The 20,125-nt window shown below is 37.7% G+C and overlaps 1 protein-coding gene across 4 annotated transcripts in view; it reads right to left on the bottom strand.

Moving 5' to 3' along the window:
- Positions 1–20,125, bottom strand: part of celf6 (CUGBP Elav-like family member 6) — a 179,507-nt gene that overhangs the window by 4,176 nt on the left and 155,206 nt on the right. For 3 of the 4 annotated variants that reach the window (XM_077194680.1, XM_077194681.1, XM_077194683.1), the window contains 2 exons: positions 19,874–20,017; positions 8,556–8,703 (listed from right to left, as the gene is read on the bottom strand). In XM_077194680.1, the coding sequence (XP_077050795.1) occupies positions 8,576–8,703; positions 19,874–20,017 (272 nt within the window). In that variant the 3' untranslated portion in view covers positions 8,556–8,575. Of the gene's footprint in view, positions 1–8,555; positions 8,704–8,983; positions 9,051–19,873; positions 20,018–20,125 lie in introns of those variants that run through there. The other variant, XM_077194682.1, reaches the window with a different exon arrangement.

Raw genomic sequence — 20,125 nt, 5'->3', positions numbered from 1 at the left:
TCCATGACTGCTCCTTTGTCTGAAGCTGCAATTGAGCTTAGGCTCAAAGAGATAGCTTTCCAGGAGAAACAGCTAGAGGTTAATGCGAAACTAAGAGAGAAACAAATGTATCTTGAACACGAACGGTCTCTTAAAGAGTTGGAATTAAAAGCTGCTACTTTAACTCCAAGAGGTGATGGTTCTTCATTTGATGTTGGTAGACACATTAAGTTAGTACCTCCTTTTTCTGAGAAAGATGTTGACCGATATTTTTCTCATTTTGAACGGGTGGCAATTACATCAAAGTGGCCTAGAACTGTGTGGACTTTGCTTTTACAAAGTATCTTGGTGGGTAAAGCTCAAGAAGCTTATTCCGTTCTTAGCCTAGAGAAGAGTGCTAATTATGAGTTTAAAGCAGCTGTATTGAAAGCATATGAGCTGGTTCCTGAAGCTTACCGCCAGCGTTTTCGAAGTTGTGGCAAATTTGCTCACGACATTTATGTTGAGTTTGCAAAACGGAAGGAGAATCTGTTTTATCGGTGGTGTACGTCTCAGAAGGTGGAAAGTAAGGAACATCTTAGGCAACTCATTTTGCTTGAAGAATTTAAAAACTGTCTGCCTGATGTAGTGTCTGTTTATTTGAATGAGCAGAAAGCAGTGACCTTAGAACAAGCTGCAATTTTGGCCGACGAGTTTGTTTTAACCCATAAGGTACATTTTGGTGACAAACAAGCTGAGGTTCAGGACCAGATGAAATACAATAGGTCTCGGTTTGTAAGGTCTGTGCCTTTTGCCTCATCACCTGCCAATAAAATGACTAATGATGGTTTGATTTCAGAAAGAGGTTGTTTTTATTGTAAGACACCAGGCCATCTTATTGCAGATTGTCCTGTTCTAAGTAAAAAACAGAAATCTGCAAAGACTGTAGCATTTGTAAGTCCTGTGCCAAGCCTTCCTTTGGCATCTTCAGTTGATGTTTTATGCAAGACAGGGGATTTAGCTGGCTCATCATTTCTGATGGATGGTTCTGTGTATCTGTCTTCTGACCCTGAACATAGGCAAGCTATCAAGATCTGGAGAGATACAGGAGCTTTTCAATCTGTGATTTTATGTGATGTCTTGCCCTTCAATGAAAAGTCAGCTCAAGATTCAGAGGTAATTGTTAAAAGTTTTGGTGGAGGATTTCTGTCTATGCCTTTACATAGAATTAATCTCCAATCAGATTTAATCTCTGGGGATGTGGTTGTTGCACTTTGTTCTCAGATTCCCATAGATGGGGTGTCCTTTATTCTAGGAAATGATTTAGCTGGTGGGAAAGTGCTAGCTGTCCCTGAAGTAACCTCTACTGTCCTCAAGTCAGATTGTCCAGATGAACTTGAATTGGCATTTCCAGAAATTTTTCCTGTTTGTGTCATGTGAATTTACTTAAGCCTTACTTTGACCCTAACCAAACTGCGTGTACAGGGGTCAAGGCCTTGGCTGCACTGAATGCTCCATCTACTGAGACCGGAGATGGAAGTGTTGCTGTCTCTGAGATTGCTCAGAGTAGATTGCCAAAATCTAAAATTCTGTCTGATTTAGACATTCCTTTGTCGTATCTAAATTTTTCTGAGCGCTCGGATGTTATTCAGTTAATTGGTCAATATTTGGCCTTGTTTTCTGATGTTCCATCTTGTACCAATGTGCTAGAGCATGACATTGATGTAGGCCAAGCTAACCCTATTAAGCAGCACCCGTATAGGGTGAATCCTGTTAAACGCCAGTTTTTGCGCAAAGGGGTAGGATAATGTTTTGGCGGATGCTTTGGCAAGGTCGTAAGTCTTTGTGTTTGTTTATATTTCATGTACTTGTTGACTTTGCCATAGGATTCCATAGCAATGTTTTAAGGGTGGGAGTGTTATGTGTGAGTGCTCTAATCTATATGTCATTGCAGTTTCCCTGGTAGATCACCTGCAATCAACCGGTTAATTGGTGTCACCTGACGGGAGCTACTTTAAATCTAGGACGCATGCTCGCTCTCTCTCTCGTCTTGCAGCCGGCAGAGCAGTAGCTGTGTTTTGCTTCTACAGTCCCCTTTTTCCTTTTTATATTAAATAAACTTTCTTTTAATTGGCAGACTTCTGTCTTTGTGTCCTTTATGTTGCTTCCCTAGAGCCGGGGTTGTAACGCACTGAAAGATTCTTTCTCCTTTACAGAGGATATTGTAGGGCCCGATGAAGTCCCGTAGATTGTTCCCAAAATCAGTTTTATTTTTTTTCCAAATTCTGTTTTTTTCCATTTTCTTTTCTTTTTTCGTATATATATATTTTTTTTTTGGACTTACATTCTAGAAATGTTTAATTAATAAAAATCACGGAACTTTTTTTCAAAGTTTATCAAAAAAATATTTTTTTAGGGCCCTATGAAATACTTTTTATTCATTTCAAATTTAGTTTTATTTTTTACCAAACTATTTACCTAGTTTCCTGGATTCCATTTGATTTTTTTAAAATTAAATTTTAATAAGAAACCATGTCTAATTAATTTAATTCATAAAACAAATAAATGTATAAATTTCTAAAAAAATTTAAAAAAAATTCTATGAACCGTTAATCCCCAAACAACAAACTCAACAAACTGCATTACAGAGCTTTACTGTTAAAATTAAAACGTGGTCTAATATTTTTGATTATTCCTTAAATTAAGTTTTAAACGATGTAAAATGTAAAACAACAGTAATATAATTCTGTCACAATTTCTTAAAGTTAAACCAAACATTTATTTTGACGGTTTGCTGGATTCTGCAATGGAAATCACAGGGCTCTACAACTGAACGAAGAGGAAGTAAATATAACGCGAGCAAGCCTTCGAAACCTCCAAAACACAACAATACACACCAGAACAAACAGAGCTTGAGTAACGAAAGAAGAGAGAGAGAGAAATATAAACCACAGAGAGCAAAAACATCCACCACATTCAACGAGGAAGAGCACAACAACTCACGGTACAACAGCAATAAAGGGCAAAGGTCACGACCCATCAAAATCAACCAATCAGCACTTGAGTTACGAGGAGCGATACCAGCGATCAGAAGAGACCAGATACACTCCACCACTGGAAACACCAGAAGTATAGAGAGAGATATAGAGTAAATGCCACGTCATGCCACGGTCACATGACGTCATCCACACGCACGTGACATCACTGGGAGGACTTACAGTGATTGGACAAGCTTCCTCTGATGAAGACATAAGAGAGCGGCCCGTCCTGAGCTACTGTACCTGAGCCTGCCGGGTTCGAGAACAGAAACACAACAGTCCATGGCATTCGGCTAGTCAGAATCAGATTAGCATAGCTTCAGGAATTCATGTGTAGCGGATTAATCATGACAAGTATTTACAAGACAAAACATGTGAGACAAACACACAACGGGAATGATTCAAACGAGTTCTTCAGCGTAATTCAGCGGTTACATTCACACTCGTGTCGTTACAAACCCGTATGATTTTATTTCTTCAATGAAACACTAAAAGAGAAATTACGAGTTCCAGAGCAGATGAGATGGAGGAGGGAAATTTGGAAACATTTATGAACATTTTTATTTAATGGCATGACAAAGGCTTTAAAATAAAATAAAAAGGAGGTGAAAATGTGGGTCCTTTTTGGGAAAACGTGATATTATTGCATGAAAAAGAGTAGACATCATAATATAAAATAAAATCAAGGAAGAATAAAATAATGGGGGGAAAAAGAAAGAAAAGAACAGTACTAATGTTACCTTGTTGACGCTTTTAAATGTACTTTTAATGTTCGATGGTTGAAGGGTGAGTAGAATAATGTCATCCATTAATAAAAGCGTTTTATCGCGTTCATAAAGCGAGTCTTTCACTGATTGTTTACAGCTTAACGGAAGTTACACTCATAATTCACACAGAGCGTCATGAGGCGTATGAATAATGTGGATACACAGTAATGACATACAGGTCATGTGATCATGGCTGATTAGTCTGGGCAAAGGATTATGGGTAATGGAGTCTGAGCCTCAGATGGTAAACCTGGGCACTCTCACTGATGATCGTTACAATCACCAATGTTGTGTTTTCTCTGAAATTGATCACAATTAAATGAGTTTATTATTAAAATGAGGAACAGTATCTGGCAATTGGATCAGAAAAATAAACTTATTTCAAACAGAAAACAATTTTCTGACCTCATTGGCTGATATTTTCTCATTTTAAGCATGAAGTCACTTAGTTTTGATAGATCTTCAGTCATTTTGCTTCTCTAGTAAATGTATCTTGATTTAAAAATGTTTAGATATTTTTGCTGGAAAACAAGACAGAAACACTGAGGAAAAACATTATTTTGCAGTGAGAAGACCTGGAATAGAGCATATGATCTACTTTTATGATGCTTGTATAATAAACCGTCATAGAGCATAAAAGATCGTACGGGTCTGTGACGACATGAAGTAAATGATCGCAGAACTGGAGTGTGTTTCCCAAAAACATGGTAAGTCGTTATCATCATAGTTCAACAAGTCGTGTTTCCCGAAACCATCGTTACAACGAACATTCGCAAACAGCATCGCAGAGTTGTGTGTTTAACGACAGATCTCAAGCTGTGGTTAGAAACAGAGTTTATAGTTTGCATGACATGTGACTCAATAAATACTGATCTTGTGCAAAATAATCAAGCGGACATTCAGTACAATCTGTCTTTTATCTAGAATACATACAAATGTCATTTACGTCTTTTAGTTTGTCAAGAGATTTAAAGTGTCGTTCTTAAACGTGTCGTTCGCATGTGTGAACGAGCTCTAGTGCGCAAGAACGAGTCTATGATTGAATCTGGAAATATATCTATAAATCACAGGAACGTCTGTGTGTGTGTGTGTGTGTGTTATTCGCATATCTCTCGAACCGTTAGTCCGATGGATTTCAGACTTGACGGGTGTCTTGCTACGGGCACGAGTAAGAGCAGTGCCGAGTTTAACGTTGTTTGGATTAGAAATGCAAAAGATATCTGTAAATATATCGGTAAAAGAAGCACACATTGAAGATGTTTAGAAGGTTGTGGTTTTAAAATAAACATTCTGACAAAAACACTCCGTCAGCTACACTGTTTACTTCTGATTATTATATTTTATTCACGGCCATCATTTGTAGTAGCGTATTCACAAACTGTTTGCTCAAGCGTAGCGTTTTCTCAGAGATCACTGTGAATCTGCTCCCTGAATCCTGTAGTTCAACTTTCCATATTTATTGAATGTCATTATGTCAGTATCAGTATTTGCTTTCTACCATGCACAAATAAAAATGTCACTGAACTTTTGCTGTTTAATTGTAACAATGAGCACTCAAACACACCAAACCAACAATAACTAAAAACACACACAAAAACTGAATTTCCACGGGCACTTTCGTTTAATCCCACCGCTCACAATTGTGACCGCATCTTTTTTCTTACTTCTAGAAGCTCTAAAAATGTTGTTATTGGCTTTGGGGAAGAAATTCAACTTTTAAATGAAAAAATAGATTGTCTTGATTAAAATCTCTTAATGTCATGTGACTAGTGTGAACGGTCACATGACCAGATCAGTTTACTTCCTGCTTGCATATCTAAGCTGTGTCCCAATGTGAAGGTTGCGTCCTCCGAAGGCCGTATTTGAAGGCCGATTGGCCGCATTTGAAGGCCGATTGCGTCACCGCGGCGCGATGAAGGCTGTCCCAATTCAATTTCGCATCCTTCGAAGGCCGGTTGCGTTATCGCGGCGCAACGAAGGCTACCCTGATTCAAAAGCGACGCCAAATGCACTCTTCGTTTCCCCGTGAAAGGAAGGATACATAAATGGATCCTTCTCGGTCTATCCTCCCCGATCCTACCCCGTAAGTCATTGCGGGCCGGTGACGACAGCAGTTTTATTTAAAAAAATGACGGATGATTGTTCTTGTCGCCTTAGCAACTGTGACAGCTACCGATGACGAGCGGGAGTAACATTTGAACTGCACTTTTTTATATTCAACTGGGTTTTATATTCCCGTAGTATGGAGCCCAGAAAGTCTCCTGTTGGGGAAAAAACAATCCGTGGCCACGGTTGTGAAGTCCGTCCCCTCAGTCTATAAACTGTACTCACGAATTCTTTTAACAAATCGTGCCCACGATGATTCAACCAGTCCACCTGTTTATGAGGGATGCTTTGCATTGAGTTTAAACTTCATTTTTTTTAATGGATAATTTCTTCAATTTTCTAAAACTCCATTTTTGGGAGTAAAAAGCTCAGTATAATAGAATAAGCAAAAAAAGACTTCACATATAAAAAAGAAATATAGGCCTAACACAAACACAAGGTTAGGTTTTATTATATAAAAATAAAACATTCATAAATTATTTTATGATTAACATATTAGCCTACTGTCTTCAGTGAACTCATTTATAGTTATAATTATAAACACAAATAATAATAATACTAATTATCATTATTATTAGTAGTAGGCCTGGGCTACATTTAGGCTACATATTTAGAAGCCGCTTTTATCAAAAAAAGGAACAAAGATTATAATAAATAAACAAGATTTTGAGCATATCCAAGTGTTTGTGTGGAGTGTGGAGGCGCGCGGCCGCGGACACTTGCATTTTTCTATCAACAGTGGAAACAACTTAAAATAGGCTACTCTATCATTTCTGGTCATACAGAAAATAATAATACATCATTCGCAACTACTTGTATTTGTGCAAAAACGAACGGACGCAAAAGTACACGGACCCAACACTAACTTTTTCTACAAATAGCCTACATTATTTGAAATAATTAATAATATAAGGTCCGTGTACTTTTGCGTCCATTCGTTTTCTTTTTTTAACCAGTAATTGAAAAACGAAAAAATGAACGGTTGTTAGGCTCATTAAAAACTTGCTATTTTTAAAACGCAAGTTGAGAACCAAAATTTGAATTTGAACTGTACACACCAAATGCTGCGCAAAAAAAAAAAAAAAAATATATATATATATATATATAGGGTATTGACGTATTTTCAGATTTTTGTTTATGACTTTTTCCCCTTTATTAAATATTTGAAATATTCACAAATTGATAGGGAAAAAAAAGTCGATATTACTGGTTTTCTAAGGCCAAATTAGAACCTGGAAATTAGATTCGAATTTGTTCGTTTAAAAGTGGACATTTCAAGCTTGTATATTATCGGATTGCACAACCGTCGCCACGGATTGTTTTGTTTTTTTCCCACAGATGGAGGGTTTTTTCCCTCCATGATACGGGGTTTAAAAATATATTTATATTCATCATTTATATTGTCCATTTATGCTACATAATAAAAAGAATACACTAGCCTACAAAATCGCATCAAGGTAAGATATAAGTGAACATTTGAACCATATCCCCATGTATGTTTTCTTTTCTTTTCATTACACTATTTACGTAAGTTAACACCCAATACTTGAACAGTTTAAAGTGTAATCTGGCAATTCAGGAAGCAGCTTCTGAATTGGGACGCAGAAAACCTCTGGCCATGATCCGGCTATTAAAGCCGAAAATACATGACTGAAACATCCTCACCATGTCCTCCAGTAAAATATAAACAAAATAATGTTTATTCAATTATATAAAATGATTTATCAGGATGGCAGCTGTAGGCTACTCTCGCACCGTTGCTTGGCGCCAGGAGCGGTAATCGGGAACACCTGGATGCGCAATTCGGGAATCATACGAAGGCTACATGCGGAGCGTCCTTCGAAGGCTGGGTAGGCTGGGTCCTTCGAAGGCTGGGTAGGCTGGGTCCTTCGAAGGACGTGTCCTTCGGAGGATGCAGCCTTCACATTGGGACACAGCTCTAGAAGAAGATGTCTTCCTCAGACTACTACAAAAAGTAGTATGTAAAACATCTTAATTAACAGATAGAACTATCATATTTTGTACATATATTCTTTAGAGGGTCTACTACTGATATATTTTGAGAATTATACTCCTGCATATATATTTTGCTCGTAAGACGTGTACATTTGTTAACGTTCACAAATGTGACCGGTAGTATAACACAGTGCTTCAATTGAAAACACAGGTTTTGTCTGTTAATCCTAAACTGAACGTGTTATCTGGGCAAAGGAGAAGTGCTCACTAACACAGATTTAGACAGATTTCTAAACATTATTTGAGAGAAATTTACCTTTTGTGTACATAGAAAAAGTCGAGTTCAGCTCATGAAAAATGGGGGCAAAAACAAAAGAGTTGCGTTTATAATTTTGTTCAGTGTAGTTATCAGTATCCCAGAAACGATCAATGTGTCGGACCTTCTAGACGCACTAGTGTCTGTTATTTATAGCAAAACATCTCGCATTAATTCGATCTAAAAAAGAGTCAATAACAGTAGTTATTACTCCAAAACCTGCGTGATATCATTAACCAACGTGGTTGAACGACACGGTACGGTTTCAGGAACGGTTTCAGGAAAGTCGTGACTATAGTTGAGTTCTTCAACGATGCATCGTATGATCGTGAAGCAGCGAGTTACAGCGGTGTACGGGAAACACACCCCAGATGTCTAATTTCTCAGATCTCCATGACACTGAACAGAACTGACCTGTGATGATCATGCGAGGGTCAATACGGGCGGTTGGCGTCTTTCGGCCTCTTCAGCTGAACTTTGAGTCTCTTCATGCCGATCTGAAACCCATTCATGGCCTGAATGGCCGCCTGAGCGCTGGACGGGTTATCAAAGCTGACGAAACCTGAGACACACACACACACACACACACACACAAGACACGATAACTCCATTTCTGAGGAAAACCGGCCGCTTGAGGAATCCTATTGGAATAATAAAGAACAATACCATGAATTAATCCTAAACTTTTTTTAATCCTCACTTATCTCTTTTGAATAAAGTATTTCTTACGCTCTGAATGAGAGCTATTGTGCATACGTAAGTTGATTGTGTTGTATAAAATGTGTGTCTTCCATATTTATATTAAGAAATACTTTATCTGATCTATATTTGTGTTAATCTCCTGTTGATGTGCAGCATCTTCTCACAAGATCGGTCTAGTTTTGTGATGCAGTGTATGTGCTATTAGGGCTTATGGATTAAAAATAATGAATTAATTAATGACAAAATAAATGAATTAAAAAATTATATAATGAAAAAAATGAAATAAAATGAAATAAAGAAATTAGACTAAATCAAAATAAATAAAGGGAAAATAAAAACAAAATAATTTAAAAAATAAAATAATGTAAAAATGAAATAAAATAATAATAAACAAATAGGGAAAATAAATAAATAAATAAATAAATAAATAAAATGAGGGAAAAATTTGGCTCCTTTTGTCACACAGAAACTTTAGCACTGCAAAAAGTGACGTTCTTCCTCGACATTTTTATTATTTTCTAGTACAAATATCTAAATTAAAAATAAATCAAGTTGCATTTACTTGCAAAATACAAAATGACATGAAAGGAAGTTTTCATCACTCACTTAAATCAATGTCGTCGGTGAGATTAATGTTCTTACTAATATAATGAAAAAATAAAATAAAGTAATAAAATGAAATAATAAAATAAAACAAAATAAAATAAATAGTGGAAACATAAAATCATGGAAAATAAAACAAAATAAACACGGTCATGTGTGTGTACGACTCAGTAAGTGTTTCTGCACTGTTGGTCTGTGGTGAAAAAGATTTTTCTGGAATATTTGAGTTGAGCTTTGAGTTTCTGCTGGGCGATCACACACTTCCATCACTGACGTATGCGAGGTTAATGTTCTTACTGTGATTTCAACCGTGTGTCATTACATTACAGCTGAGCATCTATAATTATGTGCCAAAGTCAGTCCATACTGCATGTGGTGCTTGAAGAGTTATACGGAGAAGTTTAATACTTACAGGCTTGTTTAAATCACTAACTCACAGTATGAGTGACAGTCATAGTGATGCTTGACTTCACAAACAGCTCCAATTACAACAAAGCAGAGGCTCTGTGTGTGTAAGAGCACTAGTGTACACTGATAAAAATGATTTTTGTGGTGAAGTAAATACTACAGAAAAACAGTAATTTACATGAAAAAGTTAGTACAGGCAAGAATAATAAAAAAAAGTAAATTCTGTATTAGTACTCAATTAAATCGTGTAAAATCAAGTAAAATTACTCAACTTTTCTGATACTGGTGTTCCCATCATGCACTGGGTTTTGAATAATTAATGAGGTTGATTTTTTTAAACTATTTTCCAGCTGTATTTACACTGTTTTATCATTGCTTTTGTTGTTAGGATTAGTAACTTGCCATTTTGTGACATTTGGAGTTAATATTCTACTCAAAATGACACATTCAAACACAAAAACGATCCATCAAATGTTCCCGTCATTGTGTATTGTCTACCAAGTATTGAGGTCTCTGCGTTCACATGATGCATGATTTTTAAATTGTAAATATGGTGTCTCACACAATATCTATTGTATTAATTACTTAGATGTTTCTAAGTAAAGCATATACTTTGAAGGTGTGGTTTAATTCAATGTTATATTGTTTGAGTGAAATGTATTGCAAAGGAAACTTCAACTAAATAGATATTACTCAACCTTTTACTAGCTAAGTTAAAATTACTGATTTTCTTTTTTACTTTCATTTAAGTTAGTTAAGTGGAGTTGAGAGTGAAATTTACTTAAAAAATATTTGTGCAAAAACTTGTCAAAGAGAAATGAAGTAAATGAAGTTTTTTTTCAGTGTACATGTGTAAAGAGTTTGAGTCTTATCACTCGTCAGTGACGGCACAGATTTCCACCTGCTGGACGATTTCATCGACACCGACACCGAATGAATGTGTGTGGACAGAATAGCTTTTATCAGACAGAGACGAGATAAGAGAGAGAGACGAGCTGTCATTCGTCATAAACCTCTCTCTCTCTCTCTCTGAAAACAAGAGGATTCGAGTGAATGAGGCGGCCGACAGATAACAGCTCCAAACTACAACAAAACTACACTACTGTGTCTAATCGTACTTTCAGATCATATCTACATAACCCAGTGTACTCCTAAAATATGATATAGATATACACATTTACACTCTTCCTCTTCTGGGAAAATGGAGCAAAACATTTATGACATTAAAAATTAAGACAACCATTCAAATGAAGTCTCTTCTGTTCACCAAGGCTGCATTTATTTGATCAAAAATACAGTAAAAAAAAGTGAAATAATTTTGCAATGTTAATCAGCTGTTTTCTATGTGAATATGTAGTAAAGTGTAATTTATTCCTGTGATCAAAGCTGAATTTTCAGCATCATTACTCCAGTCTTCAGTGTCACATGATCCTTCAGAAATCACTATAATATGATGATTTCATGCTTCAGCTTTTTGTGAAAACCGTGATTTTTCAGGATTCTTTGATGAATAGAAAGTTCAAAAGAACAGCATTTATTTTAAATAGAATCTTTTGTAACATTATAAATGCATTTACTTTCACTTTTGATCAATTTAATGCATCCTTGATGAATAAAAGTATTAATTTCTTTAAAAAAAGATGCGTTCATCTCCAATAGCAGTGACACATGAATAATTCACTATGACCTCACTTCCTCTTTAGTATCTTTGTCGAATTCACTGATTTACTTAAATGACAATAATAATATTGGAGAAAAATCGAATAAAAGCCGTAGGACGAGATCAAAAAGAATGTTTGTGTGGAAAATACATTAAAATAAAAAATCGAAATAATAAAACAAACAAAACAGTGTTTCTAAGCCATTCAGATCAAGAAACAAAAGCCACAAAAGTCAAACTGAAATGTGAAACTTTGAACTTAATAAATTAAAATAAAATAAAATAAAAATAATATAAGGAATGGAGGGGAGAATGTGGGTCATTTTGGGAAAACCTGATATTATTGCATGACTAGACATACAGCGGGTGAAATAAGTGTTGAACACGTCACCATTTTTCTCAGTAAATATGAAAATATGACATGAAAAAGAAACCAAAACAAATAAGTTCAGAAATTAAGTTATGTGTAATAATGTGAAATGACACAGGGAAAAAGTATTGAACACATGAAGAAAAGGAGGTGCAAAAAGGCATGGAAAGCCAAGACAACAGCTGAAAACTATCAGTAATTAAACCGATTAATATCAGCGTGTTCCGTCCCTAATGATGGCCTACAAAAAGGTCTCATTGCCAAGGTGTCACACAAGACACATCTCATGATGAGTGAAAGCAAAGAGCGGTCTCAAGACCTTCGCAACCTAATTGCTGCAAAACATAATGATGGCATTGGTTTACAGGCGCATTTCTAAGCTTCTGAAATTCCCAGTGAGCACTGTTGGGGCGATAATACGCAAGTGGAAAGACAATCATTTCACCATAAATCAGTCCCTCCAGAAAAACACGATCGCATGATTTAGAGCATAATCAGCCAAAGTCCGCATATTTATGCGGGAGCTGCATTTTTTCAAATACGCCGCACTTTCGCCGCATAAATTGCCGATTTCCGCGCAAAATATGCGGGGCTTGCATGATTTCATAATCCCCGCATTTTCATTGCAAAAAGGTCACATATATCTTAGCAGAAAGTTGAAAAATGTTGCGTTTGCTTCACACAAGAGCAGCCGTTTCCATGTTGCCATGGGAACGTTATGAAGTGATGTAATTATGCGACGTGAACATCATCGAAAAGCTGTAAAACAGGAGCACACTTTATTTTTTTATATTTTATTAATTCATTTTTACAGAAGTTGTAGCATATTCCTTTTGTAAAGCTACAGAACTTGTTTGACTCAATGTTTTTTATTTAAGTCTGAAATAAAACAAGATGAGAACTGAAATATTCCAGCACTTTCTGTGATGTGTTATGCTTGCTTATCAAAGGAAGTGATAAGAAATGACTCTTTACATTAAGGCAGTGGCCTAGTGAGAACAGGGTGTTGGGGAATCACTTTTTTTCTCTCTTTTTCAATAAACCGCAGTTTTTGCAAGTTCCCGCAATTTCATTGCATAAAATTGCATAAATATCCCGCATATAACTGAGTAATCACTCCACCGCCATGGCCTTTATGACGCTCGCCACGCAAGACTCCATTGCTGAAGAAAAAGCATGTTGAAGCTCGTTTAAAGTTTGCTGCACAACATTTGTAAAAGCCAGTGAAATACTGGGAGAATACAGGGTGGTCAGATGAGAGCAGAATTGAACTGTTTGGATGCCATAATACACACCATGTTTGGAGGAGAAATGGCACTGCACATCACCCTAAAAACACTGGCAAACTTCACATAATTGAAGGACGGATGAATTGGCAAATTTCTGCTGTTATCTACCAGGATGATGAAGATGAAACGAGGGAGGACATTTCAGCAAACACACAGCCCAGGAAACTCAATTGGTTTCAAAGAAAGAAAATAAAGCTGCTAGAATGGCCCAGCCAATCACCTGACTTAAAGGTCCCATTTTATGCAAAATTCCCTTTTGCATGCTGTTTGGACATAAATGTGTGTTGGCAGTGTGTGTACACAACCAACCAATAGTGATAAAAATCCACTCACTCCTTTTTTATTAATCCCCATAAAACATAAGCAGCGTCTCCCAACGACCTGTTTTCAGAACGCTGTTTTAGTGACGTCACTAAAGCCACAGGCCCCGCCCACGAGCGTTGACAGACACAGGCCCCGCCCACGAGTGTTGACAGACACAGGCCTCGCCCACGAGTGTTGACAGACACAGGCCTCGCCCACGAGTGTTGACAGACACAGGCCCCGCCCATGAGTGTTGACAGACACAGGCCTCGCCCACGAGTGTTGACAGACACAGGCCCCGCCCACGAGTGTTGACAGACACAGGCCCCACCCACGAGTGTTGACAGACACAGGCCCCAAACACAAGTGTGTTGACAGACACAGGGCCCGCCCACGAGTGTTGACAGACACAGGCCCCGCCCACGAGTGTTGACAGACACAGGCCTCGCCCACGAGTGTTGACAGACACAGGCCCCCGCCCACGAGTGTTGACAGACACAGGCCTCGCCCACGAGTGTTGACAGACACAGGCCCCGCCCACGAGTGTTGACAGACACAGGGCCCGCCCATGAGTGTTGACAGACACAGGCCCCAAACACAAGTGTGTTGACAGACACAGGGCCCGCCCACGAGTGTTGACAGACACAGGCCCCACCCACGAGTGTTGACAGACACAGGCCCTACCCACGAGTGTTGACAGACACAGGCCCCACCCACGAGTGTTGACAGACACAGGCCCCGCCCACGAGTGTTGACAGACACAGGCCTCGCCCACGAGTGTTGACAGACACAGGCCCCGCCCACGAGTGTTGACAGACACAGGGCCCGCCCACGAGTATTGACAGACACAGGCCCCACCCACGAGTGTTGACAGACACAGGCCCTACCCACGAGTGTTGACAGACACAGGCCTCGCCCACGAGTGTTGACAGACACAGGCCTCGCCCACGAGTGTTGACAGACACAGGCCTCGCCCACGAGTGTTGACAGACACAGGCCTCGCCCACGAGTGTTGACAGACACAGGCCCCACCCACGAGTGTTGACAGACACAGGCCCCACCCACGAGTGTTGACAGACACAGGCCCCGCCCACGAGTGTTGACAGACACAGGGCCCGCCCACGAGTGTTGACAGACACAGGCCCCACCCACGAGTGTTGACAGACACAGGCCCCACCCACGAGTGTTGACAGACACAGGCCCCACCCACGAGTGTTGACAGACACAGGCCCCAAACACAAGTGTGTTGACAGACACAGGCCCTACCCACGAGTGTTGACAGACACAGGCCCCAATCACGAGTGTTGACAGACACAGGCCCCGCCCACGAGTGTTGACAGACACAGGCCCCACCCACGAGTGTTGACAGACACAGGCCCCACCCACGAGTGTTGACAGACACAGGCCCCACCCACGAGTGTTGACAGACACAGGCCCCAAACACAAGTGTGTTGACAGACACAGGGCCCGCCCACGAGTGTTGACAGACACAGGCCCCACCCACGAGTGTTGACAGACACAGGCCCTACCCACGAGTGTTGACAGACACAGGCCTCGCCCACGAGTGTTGACAGACACAGGCCTCGCCCACGAGTGTTGACAGACACAGGCCCCACCCACGAGTGTTGACAGACACAGGCCCCACCCACGAGTGTTGACAGACACAGGCCCCGCCCACGAGTGTTGACAGACACAGGGCCCGCCCACGAGTGTTGACAGACACAGGCCTCGCCCACGAGTGTTGACAGACACAGGCCCCACCCACGAGTGTTGACAGACACAGGCCCCACCCACGAGTGTTGACAGACACAGGCCCCACCCACGAGTGTTGACAGACACAGGCCCCAAACACAAGTGTGTTGACAGACACAGGGCCCGCCCACGAGTGTTGACAGACACAGGCCCCAATCACGAGTGTTGACAGACACAGGCCCCGCCCACGAGTGTTGACAGACACTGCCGTTCTAACATAGACCCGCCCTAATCGAGTTCACAGCGGCTGCACTGATGATAATATCTCCCAGCGTTGTTGGTGTTGTGTGACTGGATGTATTAATCCACATAGCTCTATCTATTTACTCCCGAAATCTGAGGCAGCCACTGAAGACGAGGTGGAATTATTTTGTTTTTAAAGAAAATGCTCCCTCAACTCTACAGAAATTCGTATTTATGTACTTGCGCATTTCTTATATCTTACTGTTTACTCAGCTCTTACGGTGAGTTTCTGAAGTAAAACTGACGCTTCATCTTTTGTGTTATGTACAATACACTTTATTAAACTCATCAGTATATGTTTGATCATCATTCGGACCTGGTCCGAAACAGCAGACTTGTAGGCTATTAATAGTGGATACATACAAGCAGATGACAAATACGTTATTACCGTAATTAAACTACTAAACTATACCTGCTCCATCTCTATACAGCACTCTGACTCTGTAGGCATTATTGTCCGACTCCGGGTCGAAATGAACACCGTTACTGAGAGTTTCTGATATTATTATCATCATTCTGTGAGATGAACTTGTCCTGAGACTGAGCGCGAGCTCTTGAAGCTCCGCCCCCTGTGCCGTGCTCATTTGCATTTAAAGGGATACACACTAAAACAGTGCGTTTTTCTGAGCACCAAAAAATGACAATTTAAACATGCTGTAAAAAATTATCTGTTGGGTATTTTGAGCTATAACTTCACATACACACTCTGGGGACATCAGAGACTTATTTTACATCTTGTGAAAAGGGGCATAATATGGGACCTTTAAATCCCATTGAAAATCTATGGAAAGAACTGAAGATCAAGATTCATGAAGAGGCCCACGCGACCTTCAGATTTGAAGACTGTTTGTGTGGAAGAATGGGCCAGAATCAATGCATGCGACTCGTTTCTGCATACAGGAGGCGTCGTGAAGCTGTCATTACCAACAAAGGCTTTTGTACAAAGTATTAAATAAATATCAGTAAGCGTGTTCAATACTTTTTCCCTGTGTCATTTCACATTATTACACATAATTTAATTTCTGAACTTTTGTATGGATTTCTTTGCATGTATGGATTACTTGGGTTGTTACCAACATCTGGTGAACATTTCATGTCAATAGCACCTTCGGAAATACATTTACTGAGAAAAATGGTGACGTGTTCAATACTTATTTCACCCGCTGTATAAATGATTACATATAATAATAATAATAATTCGATATTACAAATAAAATTTAATAAAATAAAAGGAGGGGAAAATGTGGGTCCTTTTGGGAAAACTTGATATTATTGCAGGAAAAAGGTAGAATAAAATAATGGGGACAAAATAAAATAATGGGGAGTACAAAATGTATAAAATAAAATGAAATAAAAATAATAAAAGAAATGTAGGGGAAAAAGCATAGGTATAAAACCATTATTGCATGACCGTACATTATAAAATCAGATCAAACTTGTGGTGGCGCTAGAGAGTATCAGAGAGAGACTATATGACAGAACAATATTCATAAAGCAGCAAATAAAAGCTCATGAAGTGATCGCGTCTCGTAGAGCGTCTCTCAGCTCCACCAATACTGTACAGAAAACAATAAATCACCGCAACATGATCAGAAACCACTTCCGTCACGTGTTTAATGGAGCCAGCGAATCAAGATAAACACGCACATGTTTAGCCCGTCACTAATGATAAATGCACACGGATTTCTAATTCCAGCACATTCCTCTGACATGATGAAGTAATGAGGGAGAAAGTGTTGCTCTCCACACCGGAGGAGGCTGATGAAAAACACGGATTTCATTTCCTTCCTGAGCAGATTCTTTATCTAATTTCTCTGCGATTCCCGCGGGCGCAGAACCACAGCCCACATCTTGATGAATAGAGATGAAAATAAACTTTAAATGTAAAGATGCAGAAAGAGACCTCAGTATGCATCAACACACTAAAGGCAGGAAGACGCATTATGAGAAATATAATGATCCGAGCGAGAAGCACTTCACGCTTTTGCGTGCAGCTGCCAGAGGACAGGGGCATTCTGGGTAAGTTTGATAATCATGTGGGCAAGGGTTATTTTTAAATATCAGTTGAAGAACTTGTTATATTTTAATTTATTTATTTTTAACTAAGATTGAATTTTTTTAGCTTTATTTCAATTGACAAAAAAGGTTTTAATAGTTTTATTTTAGATTGCATTTTTTTTTTTACTGTTGGTAATTTTAGTGCTTCAACTTTGTTGTATTTCAATTAAAATATTATATTTATTTTTTCAGCTTTACTTCAACTAACATTTTTTTTATAGTTTTATTTTATTTTTATTTATATATTTTAAAAAAAAATTTTATATTGTGCTTAAACTTATGTCAGTTAATTTTCATTTATATATATTTTTTCATTCAATATTTACATTGTTTTTTGTTTTATTTCAATTAATAAATTGTAAAATAAAGAAGAAAAAGAATTTCTGCTAATTGAAACAAAGCTGTAAAAATAAAATATAAATATTAGACGAAATACGTTTAAATTGAATCACTAAAATTACTAACTAGCAATAAATAAACAATTATTATTTTTGTTATAAAAATAAATAAAATACAAATATTAATTGAAAAAAAAAATTCATTTAATATATAAAATATATAAATGTTGCCCTGGCAAAAAAATTATAAAAATTTAAGTTAAAGCACTAAAATTATTAACTGTAAATAAATAAAAACTAAAGCTGAACAAAAACTAAAAGTATTAAAACATTTTTGTAGATTGAAATAAAGCTGAAAAAAAATATTAGAGAAAAAAATATAAAAACTAATTGTTGCTTTGGTTAAAGCACTAAAATTACTAACAAGAAATAAATAACAACTAGAAAAAACTAAAACTAAAACCGAAATAAAAATAAATTAAACCTAAATAGTAATATTTAAACTAATAAAACTGACAAAAGCACATCAAAAATTCTAAACTAAAAACACATAAAAACATAAAATCAAGATATACTGTAATATAAACATAAAACTAGAAGCACATGAATAGTCTAGAGATGCACCGATTACAATTTTCTAGGCAAACTTATGAATTCACCAACTTATAAACTCATGAATTCACACACTTATAAACTCATGAATTCACACACTTATAAACTCATGAATTCACCAACTTATAAACTCATGAATTCACACACTTATAAACTCATGAATTCACCAACTTATAAACTTATGAATTCACCAACTTATAAACTTATGAATTCACACACTTATAAACTCATTTATTCACACACTTATAAACTCATGAATTCACCAACTTATAAACTCATGAATTCACCAACTTATAAACTCATGAATTCACACACTTATAAACTCATGAATTCACACACTTATAAACTCATGAATTCACCAACTTATAAACTCATGAATTCACACACTTATAAACTCATGAATTCACACACTTATAAACTCATGAATTCACCAACTTATAAACTCATGAATTCACACACTTATAAACTCATGAATTCACCAACTTATAAACTCATGAATTCACCAACTTATAAACTCATGAATTCACCAACTTATAAACTCATGAATTCACACACTTATAAACTCATGAATTCACACACTTATAAACTCATGAATTCACCAACTTATAAACTTATGAATTCACACACTTATAAACTCATGAATTCACACACTTATAAACTCATGAATTCACCAACTTATGAACTCATGAATTCACCAACTTATAAACTCATGAATTCACACACTTATAAACTCATGAATTCACACACTTATAAACTCATGAATTCACCAACTTATAAACTCATGAATTCACACACTTATAAACTCATGAATTCACACACTTATAAACTCATGAATTCACCAACTTATAAACTCATGAATTCACACACTTATAAACTCATGAATTCACACACTTATAAACTCATGAATTCACACACTTATAAACTCATGAATTCACCAACTTATAAACTCATGAATTCACACACTTATAAACTCATGAATTCACACACTTATAAACTCATGAATTCACCAACTTATAAACTCATGAATTCACACACTTATAAACTCATGAATTCACCAACTTATAAACTCATGAATTCACACACTTATAAACTCATGAATTCACCAACTTATAAACTCATGAATTCACACACTTATAAACTCATGAATTCACACACTTATAAACTCATGAATTCACACACTTATAAACTCATGAATTCACACACTTATAAACTCATGAATTCACACACTTATAAACTCATGAATTCACACACTTATAAACTCATGAATTCACACACTTATAAACTCATGAATTCACACACTTATAAACTCATGAATTCACACACTTATAAACTCATGAATTCACACACTTATAAACTCACGAATAGCCCTGGGCTAGAGCATTATGGGAACTCACCGAAACACTTGCTCTGATTGGTGGCCCGATCCACGAATACTTTGGCAGAAATGACGTTGCCGAAGGGCAGAAACATCTGCATGAGCTCCGCGTCACCGAACTCCTGCGGCAGGTGGTAAATAAACAGGTTACAGCCCTCCGGTCCTGCAAGGAGAGAAGCATAACGTCACGCAAATGAGATTTTACAAACACCCGTACCCAGAAGGCCGAGCCCTCACATGCAGATGCATATTTAAAGGAGGATCTGTGCGA

This window comes from Siphateles boraxobius, unplaced genomic scaffold, assembly GCF_051911475.1.
Source record: "Siphateles boraxobius isolate OS27281-9 unplaced genomic scaffold, OSU_SipBor_1 32, whole genome shotgun sequence".
Taxonomy (NCBI): domain Eukaryota; kingdom Metazoa; phylum Chordata; class Actinopteri; order Cypriniformes; family Leuciscidae; genus Siphateles; species Siphateles boraxobius.
Note: the sequence above shows the minus strand (reverse complement) of the source record. Positions and strands in the feature narration are given on the sequence as shown.